Source organism: Eschrichtius robustus, chromosome 15 (genome assembly GCF_028021215.1).
Source record: "Eschrichtius robustus isolate mEscRob2 chromosome 15, mEscRob2.pri, whole genome shotgun sequence".
Taxonomy (NCBI): Eukaryota; Metazoa; Chordata; class Mammalia; order Artiodactyla; family Eschrichtiidae; genus Eschrichtius; species Eschrichtius robustus.
The window spans coordinates 94,144,363-94,158,115 of record NC_090838.1 but is presented as its reverse complement, the minus strand read 5'-3'; the positions used below and the strand labels follow the sequence as shown (position 1 = coordinate 94,158,115).

Below are 13,753 nucleotides of genomic sequence, written 5' to 3'. Positions count from 1 at the left end.
GGGACGTGTTTGGACAATGTGTTTATTAGCCTTGTGTGAGCCCTTTATCAAGTCTAAAATAAGAAGGAAGCAATGGAGAGCAATTTTTTTGATCTCAGTGTTTTCATTAAATGATCAAGGAGAAATGAGGATGGAGAAAATTCATCAAACTAAATGTGTTCATTCACTCTCTTCTTGCCCTCAGCTGATAAGTTATATGCAGTCAGCAAGCTATCGATTTTAACTCTTAACTGGAGCAAACGTTGTTACTTGTTTTTTTAACTGATTCCATCACTAATAGAAGGCTGTTATTTGTGCTTTAATCTTTCTTGCCACTATTCGGTGCTGAAATGACACTGCCTGTAACATTTCATTGGATGGGAACCAGAAATCCTGCCTTCGATAGGACTGCTGTAATTTGAGGAATGTTAATTGAAGCTTTTTAAAAAATAAATTGTTTACAGTAAGAAGTAACCCACCACAAGTTTTACCTTGGCTGAAAAAGAAAGAAAAAATCTGCCCACCAGTGATCATTTTCTTTAGAGAATAACATGAACTTTCTTATGAAAAGAAAGTGAATCATTTAGGTAACTTTTCTAAGGCAGTGGCTTTACACACAGGAGCTCTTGAATTATGAGAATTATACAGTTCCCTTTGATACTTCTGTGATGTTCTTGTTCCTTTTAACTTGGGAAGAGAAGCACACGTATGACTGTAATCTTAAATAGTTTTCTGGTAACTCATTCCTGTGAAACCGTGAGAGTTCCCTGTAAGCTGGGCACCGAGGGTGAGTGCTCGCCCCGTGGCGTTGCTTTGCTGTGACTCAGCCTGAAAGGGTTCTGTCCCTCTAGTGGGTGAGCCACTCAGGCGACAGCTGGGCCCTGGTTACTGGGTGAGTCAGAAGGTCAGGTGCGGACATGACCTTGTGGAAGTTGGAGGAGCTCTGTCTAGTTTCATTCCTCCTGACTTTGTGTGATAGGAATGTTCACACAGCCATCCTGACCCTGGCAGCATAAGAATGTCACTGGGAGGAAATACGTGATCGTCACTTGGGGGCAGAGGGGCCCCAAGAAATAAGGACACACAGTTGACAGGTCAGCACCAGTTGACACAGGGAGGCACAGGGGTCCGTGCCGTCCTAGCAGCCTGGGTCGTGGACTCTGCGGTGTTTTGTTGTTTTGTTTCTAGAGAGTACTGACACCTGGGCCCCCCTCCCTGCAATGGTGCTCTTATTGGCCTAGCATGCAGACTGGGCTTTGGGGGTTTGCACATCTCCCCGAGTCATTCTAATGTACAGGCAAGTTTCATTTCTTTTCTTTCTTTCTATTTTTTTTTTCTTTAAATTTTATTGAAGTGTAGTGGATCGACAGTGTTGTGACTCTGGTCTTTCTGTCCTCCTAACCTCACGCTCCAGTTCCTGATAGTCGGCTTGCATGCTGTTTCATTCCATCTCCACATCTTTGAACATTCTTTGAATAGATAGCAGGTGATAATGCTAATTAAAATTCTGAGTAGAAGGACCTAGGCTCTCCTAACAAACAGGAAGGTTAGAGTGGGCAATGCGATAATTAATGACTATAGGATCCATCTGGGGGGGTAAGGAAAGGTCCGTTACGGAATTCACACTTCCTTCTGCCTTCTTGCCGCTTCTCACTCAGAAATGCAGGCTTCAGGTGGGCGGCCTCCCGCCCCCGCCCCATGGCTGCTGTGTCCCCAGCGCAGGGCGTGGTCTGGAACAGGTGCTCCGGAAAAGGTGCCTGAGCACACGAATCCATGGGTGAGCGGCACCTGGGTAGGATTTTAAAGGGGCCCCGGCCTGAAAGAAGCCCACACCTCGCCCTTGCCCTGTCCACCCAGCTTGGGGCTCGGGGCTCAGCCCCTCGCACGGCCAGCTCGGTCACACGGCTGTCACCACAGCCTGGGGGTGCACACCCAGCAGGACCCTGGCTCCCACCTAGAGCTTTGTGCCCTGAGTCCTCAAAGCGAGGAACGAGGGCCGTGAGATCGTTTTTTAAACTTTCAGTAACATGATCACCCATGTGGAATCTGAAACTTGGTTGTTACACGTCGAAGAAAAACAGGGCACGAAAGCAGCCAGTGTTGCGTTTCTTAAATCAAGGGCTTATTAGCACACACTGTTTGAAGTGGTTTTTTTAGTCATCCTGCACCAGTGACTGTGTCAGGCGGCTGTGTCTGCTTCAGTTTTATTTCTTTTAAGTATATTTCCTATAAGAAAACTGTTTGCTCTTCCTGCCTGGTGTAAAATAGCATATCTGGTTTCATGTTAAGCTTTCATGCAGGCACTGTTCTAAGCTCACCACTTGGATGAAAATCGGTTTCAGTGGACAAATTGGTCACCTCCTCCTGGAGGCACGAGTCTTGTATTGTGTTCCCTCCGCCCACTTCCGTCCCAGGGTGCAGCCCTGGCCCGCCCTCCCCCGTGACTCTCTCTAAAACCCTTCAGCCTGGAGGGGATGAACCCTGGTGGGTGAAGGAAGGGAGGCGTCAGCACGGCCTGGAGGAGAAGCAGGCTGGTGGGCAGCGCGGGGAGGGTGGGATGGAGCTGAGTCAGCTGGGCCTGTGGATGTGGGGAGCTCCGACTGAGGCAGGAGTGGGGGTGTTGGGCCCTCGGAGAGCGGGGTACCGGGCAGGTGGGAGGGCTGCCCCGGCCCTGCTTCATCAAGCGCTTACTGTGGTGGCCGGGTCCCAGGACGGCTTGCAGGCAGCCCTCTGGCTCGAGGGAGCAGGAAGCCCCGAGGTGCCCAGAGCGCCTGGGGGGTCTTGCCCCAGGGGTGTGGACGGGGTCACAGAACTGACACGGGAAGGCTGGTATTCTCACCATCCCCTGGGCGTCTCCCAACTGCCTGCCTGTGTTTGGTGTCTGCATGGCGAACTTGACCTTTTGAGAGTCTGGAAGCTCCTACGGGGGGATCACGTGCACTGCCAACCCGCCCCAGCTCTGTTGTCAGCGAGCTTCACTCCTTCAGGAGACGGGAAGCACCTGCTTCAAGGTCTTCTGTCTGAGGACCTGTCCTGCTCCGTTAAGTTCAGCCACCGCTGAGGAGATGCGTTCCGCGTCCCGGCTGCGGGTGTGGAGGGGATGGAGACAGGGCCCCCGCCCAGCACATCTGCAGTTAAAATAATAACTCTAGAGCTGCTTTCTCCACATTTTTTTAAAAGCCCTTTTGTATCTGACCGAATCACTTTAAGAGTGGATATTTCAAGTCTATATTTATCAACTGTCTTTTGACACTTTATATGTCTTTTATGCTGCCCCAGTCCTGGAACATCCGTGTGGGTTGGGGACTGGTGGCACCTTGATGGGGGCAAGAGGCATTGAAAGATAAGGTGAGACCCCAGACAGGTTCAGACGGACCACGGGGGGCAGAAAGGGCTGATGCCCAATCGCTTTGTCCAGGGCCCCCAGCTGGGTAGGGGAGGCTGGAATTGTGAGACTGCCCAAACAGGGGAAGAGTCTTACTTACACCTTCTCTTCCTCTTGGGGGTACAGTCGGCAGGGCTGGGTCTGTGACTCCACACAGCCGATTTCTTCCTCCCACGCCTGGGCACGGCATCTCGAGAACGCCACCCCTTCCGTGTTTTGTGTTCAGCTCTGGCTGCCGGTGGCTAGTACTTCCTGACGTTTTCCCTGCCCGGGGATAGCATCGCATGTCACACCTGTTTGATTGTAAACAAGGAGGAGGTTGATCTTGAACTCAGATTAACCAGTGCTTGCTTGGTTGCTGCAGCCCTCATTTGGAGAAGAGAGGGGAGCAGACAGTAACAGTTCTCAAATCCGGCATTTGTTTTGGTGGCAAATAGAGAAAATACTCACACGAGATGTTTGACTCTTTCTTTTATAATCTCTTTATGTTATACAGCTTCACCCAGAAATACCCGCCTGTAAAATTTTTATCAGAAAAGGACCGTAAAAGAATTTTGGTAAGTTTACACATCTGATTCATATTTGTAATCAAGGAATTTGCTTTTTAAATGAAAGTGTAATTCACAACCCATAAAAGTCACTGGTACAGTGTATACAGTTCAGCGTATACAGTGGTTTATGGTTTGTTCACAAAGTCCTGCACCAGCTCCACATCCTAATTGCAGAACATTTTATCGCCCAAAGAAACCCCTTAGCCATCAGCAGTCATTTCCCATCCCACCCCCCTGCCCCCCCCCAGCTCCTGGCAACCACGAGAACGACTTTCTGTCTCTATGGATTTGCCTGTTTGGGGCATTTCAAATGATACAATGTGTGGTCTTTCTCTTAAACTTCAGTGTTTCCAAGGTTCATCCGTGCTGTAGACGAATCTGGGCTTCATTCCTTTTTAGAGCTGAATAATTCCATTGTGTGGTCGTACCACACTTTGGTTATGCAGTCATCAGTTGATGGGCATTTGGGGTTGTTTCTCCTTTGAGGTTATTGTGAATAATGCTGTTGTGAACATACGGGTGGGTACAAGTTTCTGTGGACATAGGTTTCCTCTCCTTTTGGGTATATGTACACCTAGGAGAGGAATTACCAGGTCGTATGGTGACCCTGTCTGCAACTTTCTGAGGAAATGTGAAACTTTCCGGAGCAGTGGTTTTTAAACCCTTTGCTGGTTCACACACCACCTTGATAAATACACCGGGGGCTTCCTCGGCTAGTGGTCTCCTTGTTAACGCGAATACAAATTTACCGGTGAAAGAACCCCATGTGCGTGCCATGCAGCAGAGTGTGTCCAAAGAGATCAGCACCTTTGCATTTTGTAGAAGTGCCAGCTTTGTTGAGCTATAATTCATGTACTGTGCAACTCACCCCCTAAAGTGTACAATTCAGTCGTTTTTAGTACATTCACAGGGTTGTGCAACCATCATCGATTTCAGAACATTTCATACCAAAAGAAACCCTGAGCCCGTGAGCAGTCACTCCCCATTTCCACAGCCCCTCCACCCCTAGGCAACCATGGATTTACTTTCTGTCTGTGGACATTTGCCAATTCTGGGTATTCATACAGGTGGAATAATGCACTATTTGGCCTTTTGTGACTGGCTAGCATGTTTTTAAGATTTATTCATGTTGCAGCATTTATCTGTACTTCATATCTTTTTATTACCAAATAATATTCCATTGTATGGATAGGACACATTTTATTTATCCATTTATCCTGTGAGTCATGTGGCAGCTCTTTAAACTTTGGAGGAACTGCCAGACTGTTTGCCACGTCGGCTGCAGCGTTTCACATCCCATGACATGCAGCAGTGTATGAGGAGTCCGATTTCTCCATGTCCTTGTCAACACTTGTCATTATAGGTCTTTATTTGTAGCCCTCCTCGTAGGTGTGAAGTGCTGTCTCGTGGTTTTTATTTGAGTTTCCTGATGGCTGATGATGTTGAGCATCTTTTCACGGGCTTATTGGCCATTTCTGTATCTTCCATGGAGAAATGTCTGCTCAGACACTTAGCCCATTTTAAAATTGAGTTCTTTTTCTTTTCATTATTGAGTTCTTTATCCTAGATCTAAGTTTCTTATCAGATACATGATTTGCAAGTATTTTTTTCCCATTCTGTGGGTTGTCTTTTCGCTTTCTTGATGGTATTCTTTGAAGCACAAAACTTTTAAATATCGATGAAGCTTATTTTTTCTTTTGTTCCTTGTGCTTTGGTGTCACATTTAAGAAGTCATAGCCTAGGGTCTTCCCTGGTGGCGCAGTGGTTAAGAATCCACCTGCGAATGCAGGGGACACGGGTTTGAGCCCTGGTCCGGGAAGATCCCACATGCCACAGAGCAGCTAAGCCCGTGCGCCACAGCCACTGAAGCCCGTGCACCTAGAGCCCACGAGCCACAACTACTGAAGCCCGCGCACCTAGAGCCTGTGCTCCGCAGCAAGAGAAGCCACCGCAGTGAGAAGCCTGTGCACCACAACTACTGAGCCTGTGCTCTAGAGTCCGTGAGCCACAACTACTGAGCCCTGTGTGCCACAGCTCCTGAAGCCCACACACCTAGAGCCCGTGCTCTGTAACAAGAGAAGCCACCGCAATGAGAAGCCCCTGCTCGCCGCAGCTAGAGAAAGCCCGTGCACAGCAATGAAGACCCAAAGCAGCCAAAAATAAATAAATAAATAAATTTATTAAAAAAAAAAAAAAAAAAGAAGTCGTAGCCTAATCCAAGGTCACAAAGATTTGCCCTGTTTTTTCCTAAGAGTTTTATAGCTTTGGTGTCTTACATTTAGGTCTCTGATCCATTTTGGGTTCATTTTTACCTATGGATTTAGATAAGGGTCTCCCATCCTTTTGCACGTGGCTGCCTAGTGGTCTAGCCCTGTCGGCTGACAAGACTAATCGTGGCCTGTTGAATTGTCTTGCCACCCTTGTCACAAATGAACTGACCATAAATGTGAATGTTTATTTCTGGACTCTCTATTCTGTCTGTTGATCTATATGCCTATCCTTGTGCCAGTACCACACTGCCTTGATCACTGTAGCTTTGCAGTAAGTTCTGAAACTGGGAATTGTGGGTCCTCCACATTTGTTCTTCAAGATCATTTTGACTGTTCTGGACCCATTACAGTTCCTTGTGAATTTTAAGACCAGCCCATAAGTTTCTCCAAAGAAGCCAGCTGAGATTCTTACAGAGACGCATGGAATCTGTAAGTCAGTTTGGGCAACATTGCCATCTTAACAGTATTGCCTTCCGGTTCTTGAACATGGGGTGTCTTTCCATTTATTTAGGTCTTCAGTAGTTTCTTTTAACTTTTTTTTTTTTTTTGTAGTTTTCAGAAGACAAATTTTGCACTTTCTTTGTTAAATTTATTCTAAAATGTCTTATCCTTTTTGATGCTAGTATAAATTGAATTGTTTTGCCAGTTCCATTTTTTTAAATTAATTTTTAAAAACATTTTATTATAGAAAACAATAAAAACAATAAAATATAAACAAAAATAGCAGTATAATGAACTCTTCTGAATCCATCATCCAGGTTCAACTCATAGTTAATCTTTTTTTTTTATTTCTGAGATATACATTTTAAAGTAATAACTAGAATTATGACTTACAACATTATACCAGAACATATAAGATTTTTAGAAATTTAATGTAATGTCTGAAACATTTATATTAACATATTTCCATACAAATAACCCAATGAAAGTTTAGTAGTAGTTGTTTTGTTTGTTTGTTTTTATACTGTAGGTTCTTGTTAGTCATCAATTTTTATACACATCAGTGTATACATGTCAATCCCCATCACCCAATTCAGCACACCACCATTCCCACCCCACCGCAGTTTTCCCCCCTTGGTGTCCATATGTCTGTTTTCTACATCTGTGTCTCAACTTCAGCCCTGCAAACCGGCTCATCTGTACCATTTTTCTAGGTTCCACATACATGCGTTAATATACGATATTTGTTTTTCTCTTTCTGACTTACTTCACTCTGTATGACAGTCTCTAGATCTATCCACGTCTCAGCAAATGACTCAATTTCATTCCTTTTTATGGCTGAGTAATATTCCATTGTATATATGTACCACATCTTTATCCATTCGTCCATCGATGGGCATGTAGGTTGCTTCCATGACCTGGCTATTGTAAATAGTGCTGCAATGAACATTGGGGTGCATGTGTCTTTTTGATTTATGGTTTTCTCTGGGTATATGCCCAGTAGTGGGATTGCTGGATCATATGGTAAATCTGTTTTTAGTTTTTTAAGGAACCTCCATATTGTTCTCCATAGTGGCTGTATCAATTTACATTCCCACCAACAGTGCAAGAGGGTTCCCTTTTCTCCACACCCTCTCCAGCATTTGTTGTTTGTAGATTTTCTGATGATGCCCATTCTAACTGGTGTGAGGTGATACCTCATTGTAGTTTTGATTTGCATTTCTCTAATAATTAGTGATGTTGAGCATCTTTTCATGTGCTTCTTGGCCATCTGTATGTCTTCTTTGGAGAAATGTCTATTTAGGTCTTCTGCCCATTTTTGGATTGGGTTGTTTGTTTCTTTAATATTGAGCTGAATGAGCTGTTTATATATTTTGGAGATTAATCCTTTGTCCGTTGATTCATTTGCAAATATTTTCTCCCATTCTGAGGGTTGTCTTTTCGTCTTGTTTATGGTTTCCTTTGCTGTGCAAAAGCTTTGAAGTTTCATTAGGTCCCATTTGTTTATTTTTGTTTTTATTTCCATTACTCTAGGAGGTGGATCAAAAAAGATCTTGCTGTGATTGATGTCAAAGAGTGTTCTTCCTATGTTTTCCACTAAGAGTTTTATAGTGTCCGGTCTTACATTTAGGTCTCAAATCCATTTTGAGTTTATTTTTGTGTATGGTGTTAGGGAGTGTTCTAATTTCATTCTTTTACATGTAGCTGTCCAGTTTTCCCAGCACCACTTATTGAAGAGACTGTCTTTTCTCCATTGTATATCTTTGCCTCCTTTGTCATAGATTAGTTGACCATAGGTGCGTGGGTTTATCTCTGGGCTTTCTATCTTGTTCCATTGATCTATGTTTCTGTTTTTGTGACAGTACCATATTGTCTTGATTACTCTAGCATTGTAGTATAGTCTGAAGTCAGGGAGTCTGATTCCTCCAGCTCCGTTTTTTTCCTTCAAGACTGCTTTGGCTATTCGGGGTCTTTTTGTGTATCCATACAAATTTTAAGATGATTTGTTCTAGTTCTGTAAAAAATGCCACTGGTAATTTGATAGGGATTGTGTTGAATCTGTAGATTGCTTTGGGTAGTATAGTCATTTTCACAATATTGATTCTTCCAATCCCAGAACATGGTATATCTCTCCACCTGTTGGTATCATCTTTAATTTCTTTCATCAGTGTCTTATAGTTTTCTGCATACAGGTCTTTTGTCTCCCTACATAGGTTTATTCCTAGATATTTTATTCTTTTTGTTGCAATGGTAAATGGGAGTGTTTCCATAATTTCTCTTTCAGATTTTTCATCATTGGTGTATAGGCATGCAAGAGATTTCTGTGCATTAATTTTGTATCCTGCAACTTTACCAAATTCATTGATTAGCTCTAGTAGTTTTCTGGTGGCATTTTTAGGATTCTCTATGTATAGTATCATGTCATCTGCAAACAGTGACAGTTTTACTTCTTCTTTTCCAATTTGTATTCCTTTTATTTCTTTTTCTTCTCTGATTGCTGTGGCTAGGACTTCCAAAACTATGTTGAATAATAGTGGTGAGAGTGGACATCCTTGTCTCGTTCCTGATCTTAGAGGCAATGCTTCCAGTTTTTCACCATTGAGAGTGATGTTTGCTGTGGGTTTGTCGTATATGGCCTTTATTATGTTGAGGAAAGTTCCCTCTCTGCCCACTTTCTGGAGAGTTTTTATCGTAAATGGGTGTTGAATTTTGTCAAAAGCTTTTTCTGCATCTATTGAGATCATATGGTTTTCATTCTTCAATTTGTTAATATGGTGTATCACATTGATTGATTTGCATATATTGAAGAATCCTTGCATCCCTGGGATAAATCCCACTTGATCGTGGTGTATGATCCTTTTAATGTGTTGTTGGATTCTGTTTGCCAGTATTTTGTTGAGGATTTTTGCATCTATATTCATGAGTGATATTGGTCTGTCATTTTCTTTTTTTGTAGTATCTTTGTCTGGTTTTGGTATCAGGGTGATGGTGGCCTCATAGAATGAGCTTGGGAGTGTTCCTTCCTCTGCAATTTTTTGGAAGAGTTTGAGAAGGATGGGTGTTAGCTCTTCTCTAAATGTTTGATAGAATTCACCTGTGAAGCCATCTGGTCCTGGACTTTGTTTGTTGGAAGATTTTTAATCACAGTTTCAATTTCATTACTTGTGATTGGTCTGTTCACATTTTCTGTTTGTTCCTGGTTCAGTCTTGGAAGGTTATACCTTTCTAAGAATTTGTCCATTTCTTCCAGGTTGTCCATTTTATTGGCATAGAGTTGCTTGTAGTAGTCTCTTAGGATGTTTTGTATTTCTGCGGTGTCTGTTGTAACTTCTCCTTTTTCATTTCTAACTTTATTGATTTGAGTCCTCTCCCTCTTTTTCTTGATGAGTCTGGCTAATGGCTTATCAAGTTTGTTTATCTTCTCAAAGAACCAGCTTTTAGTTTTATTGATCTTTGCTATTGTTTTCTTTGTTTCTATTTCATTTATTTCCACTCTGATCTTTATGATTTTTTTCCTTCTGCTAACTTTGGGTTTTGTTTGTTCTTCTTTCTCTAGTTCCTTTAGGTGTAAGGTTAGATTGTTTACTTGAGATTTTTCTTGTTTCTTGAGGTAGGCTTGTATAGCTATAAACTTCCCTCTTAGAACTGCTTTTGCTGCATCCCATAGGTTTTGGATCGTCGTGTGTTCATTGTCATTTGTCTCTAGGTATTTTTTGATTTCCTCTTTGATTTCTTCAGTGATCTCTTGGTTATTTAGTAACGTATTGTTTAGCCTCCTTTTTACGTTTTTTTCCGTGTAATTGATTTCTAATGTCATAGCATTGTGGTCAGAAAAGATGCTTGATATGATTTCGATTTTCTTAAATTTACTGAGGCTTGATATGTGACCCAAGATGTGATCTATCCTGGAGAATGTTCTGTGCACACTTGAGAAGAAAGTGTAATCTGCTGTTTTTGGATGGAATGTCCTATAAATATCAATTAAATCTATCTGGTCTATTGTGTCATTTAAAGCTTCTGTTTCCTTATTTATTTTCATTTTGGATGATCTGTCCATTGGTGTAAGTGAGGTGTTAAAGTCCCCCACTATTATTGTGTTACTGTCGATTTCCTCTTTTATAGCTGTTAGCAGTTGCCTTATGTATTGAGGTGCTCCTATGTTGGGTGCATGTATATTTATAATTGTTATATCTTCTTGGATTGATCCCTTGATCATTATGTAGTGTCCTTCCTTGTCTCTTGTAACATTCTTTATTTTAAAGTTTATTTTATCTGATATGAGTATAGCTACTCCAGCTTTCTTTTGATTTCCATTTGCATGGAATATCTTTTTCCATCCCCTCACTTTCAGTCTGTATGTGTCCCTAGGTCTGAAGTGGGTCTCTTGTAGACAGCATATATATGGGTCTTGTCTTTGTATCCATTCAGCAAGCCTGTGTCTTTTGGCTGGAGCATTTAATCCATTCACGTTTAAGGTAATTATTGATATGTATGTTCCTATTACCATTTTCTTAATTGTTTTGGGTTTGTTTTTGTAGGTCCTTTTCTTCTCTTGTGTTTCCCACTTAGAGAAGTTCCTTTAGCATTTGTTGTAGAGCTGGTTTGGTGGTGCTGAATTCTCTTAGCTTTTGCTTGTCTGTAAAGCTTTTGATTTCTCCATCAAATCTGAATGAGATCTTTGCTGGGTAGAGTAATCTTGGTTGTAGGTTCTTCCCTTTCATCACTTTAAGTATATCATGCCACTCCCTTCTGGCTTGCAGAGTTTCTGCTGAGAAATCAGCTGTTAACCTTATGGGAGTTCCCTTGTATGTTATTTGTCGTTTTTCCCTTGCTGCTCTCAATAATTTTTCTTTGTCTTTCATTTTTGCCAGTTTGATTACTATGTGTCTCGGCGTGTTTCTCCTTGGGTTTATCCTGTATGGGACTCTCTGCGCTTCCTGGACTTGGGTGGCTATTTCCTTTCCCATGTTAGGGAATTTTTCGATTATAATCTCTTCAGATATTTTCTCTGGTCCTTTCTCTCTCTCTTCTCCTTCCGGGACCCCTATAATGCGAATGTTGTTGCGTTTAATGTTGTCCCAGAGGTCTCTTAGGCTGTCTTCATTTCTTTTCATTCTTTTTTCTTTAGTCTGTTCCGCAGCAGTGAATTCCACCATTCTGTCTTCCAGGTCACTTATCCGTTCTTCTGCCTCAGTTATTCTGCTATTGATTCCTTCTAGTGTATTTTTCATTTCAGTTATTGTATTGGTCATCTCTGTTTGTTTGTTCTTTAATTCTTCTAGGTCTTTGTTTATCATTTCTTGCATCTTCTCGGTTTTTGCCTCCATTCTTATTCCGAGGTCCTGGATCATCTTCACTATCATATTCTGAATTCTTTTTCTGGAAGGTTGCCTATCTCCACTTCATTTAGTTGTTTTTCTGGGGTTTTATCTTGTTCCTTCATCTGGTATGTAGCCCTCTGCCTTTTCATCTTGTCTATCTTTCTGTCGCCAGTTCCATTTTTATATTGCATATTCTCTTGGTAAATAGAAACACAATTGATTTTTTTTTTTTTAATGAGAGTCACTTTTTTATTTTTTAAATTTATTTCTTTCTTTATTTTTGGCTATGTTGGCTCTTCGTTTCTGTGTGAGGGCTTTCTCCAGTTGTGGCAAGTGGGGGCCACTCTTCATCGCGGTGCGCGGGCCTCTCACTGTCGCGGCCTCTCCTGTTGCGGAGCACAGGCTCCAGACACGCAGGCTCAGTAGTTGTGGCTCATGGGCCTAGTTGCTCCGTGGCATGTGGGATCTTCCCGGACCGGGGCACGAACCCGTGTCCCCTGCATTGGCAGGCGTATTCCTAACCACTGCGCCACCAGGGAAGCCCCACAATTGATTTTTGTCTTAATGTCCTGCAACCTTGCTCAACTCGTTGTTGAGTTCTAATAGTTTTAAGTGGGTTCCTTAGGATTTTCATGCAGGTCATGTTATCTGTAATTATAGGTGGTTTAGCTTCTGCCTTTTCAATATGGATGCTTTGTATTTCACCTTCTTGCCTAATTGTCTTTGCTCTAACCTCTAATATAGTGTTGAATAGAAGTGGGAGGAGCAGACATCCTTGTCTTGTTCCTGATCTCAGGGGAAAGGTTTCAGCCTTTCACCATCAAGGGCCATGTTAGCTGTGGGTTTTCAGAGATGCCTTTCATCAGGTTGAGGAGGATCCCTTCTCTTCCTAGTTTGTTCATTTTGCAACCAACCTTGCATACCTGTAATAAATCCCAGCTGATTACCGTGTATAATCCTTTTTCGTATATTGCTGGATTTGATTTGCTAGTATTTTGTTGAGGATTTTTATGTCTATGTTTATAAGAGATATTGGTATAGAATTTACCTTTCTTATGAGGTCTTCTTCTGGTTTTTGTATCAGTAATAATGGCCTCGTAGGATAAGTGGGGCAGTGTTTTTTCCTCTTCTACTCTTTGGGAAGACTTTGAAGATTTGACATTACAGTTGACCCTTGAACAACATGGGTTTTAATGGTGCTGGTGCACTTATGTGGATTTGTTTCAGTAAAGACACACTACAGGGGCTTCCCTGGTGGCGCAGTGGTTAAGAGTCCACCTGCCAGTGCATGGGACACGGGTTTGAGCCCTGGTCTGGGAAGATCCCACATGCCGCGGAGCAAGTAAGCCCATGCACCGCAACTACTGAGCCTGCACTCTAGAGCCCACGAGACACAGCTGCTGAGCCCGCGTGCCACAACTGCTGAAACCCACACACCTGGAGCCCATGCTCCACAACAAGAGAAGCCACTGCAATGAGAAGCCTGCGCACCGCAATGAAGAGTAGCCCCCGCTCGCCACAACTAGAGAAAGCCAACATGCAGCAATGAAGACCCAGTGCAACCAAGAAAAATAAATAAATAAATACATAAATTTAATCAAAAAAAAAAAAGACACACTGCAGTCCGTACTGCACGATCTGTGGTTGATTGAATCTGCAGATGTGGAACCACAGATGTGGAGGACTGACTGTAAAGGTATCTTGGATTTCCCACCGTGTGATTGTTTGGCACCCCTGACCCCTGAGTTGTTTGAAGGTCAACTGTAAGTCTTCTTTAAATGTTTGGTGAAGTTCACCAGAGAAGCC

General features: G+C 42.7%; 1 protein-coding gene across 3 annotated transcripts in view; it reads left to right on the top strand.

Moving 5' to 3' along the window:
• UXS1 (UDP-glucuronate decarboxylase 1) overlaps positions 1–13,753 on the top strand; it is a 79,818-nt gene that overhangs the window by 25,282 nt on the left and 40,783 nt on the right. For 2 of the 3 annotated variants that reach the window (XM_068564570.1, XM_068564569.1), the window contains exon 5: positions 3,861–3,921. The exons of the other annotated variant lie outside the window; for it this stretch is intronic. In XM_068564570.1, coding sequence (XP_068420671.1) covers positions 3,861–3,921 — 61 coding nt within the window. The remainder of the gene's footprint in view (positions 1–3,860; positions 3,922–13,753) is intronic. 3 annotated transcript variants of the gene reach the window in all.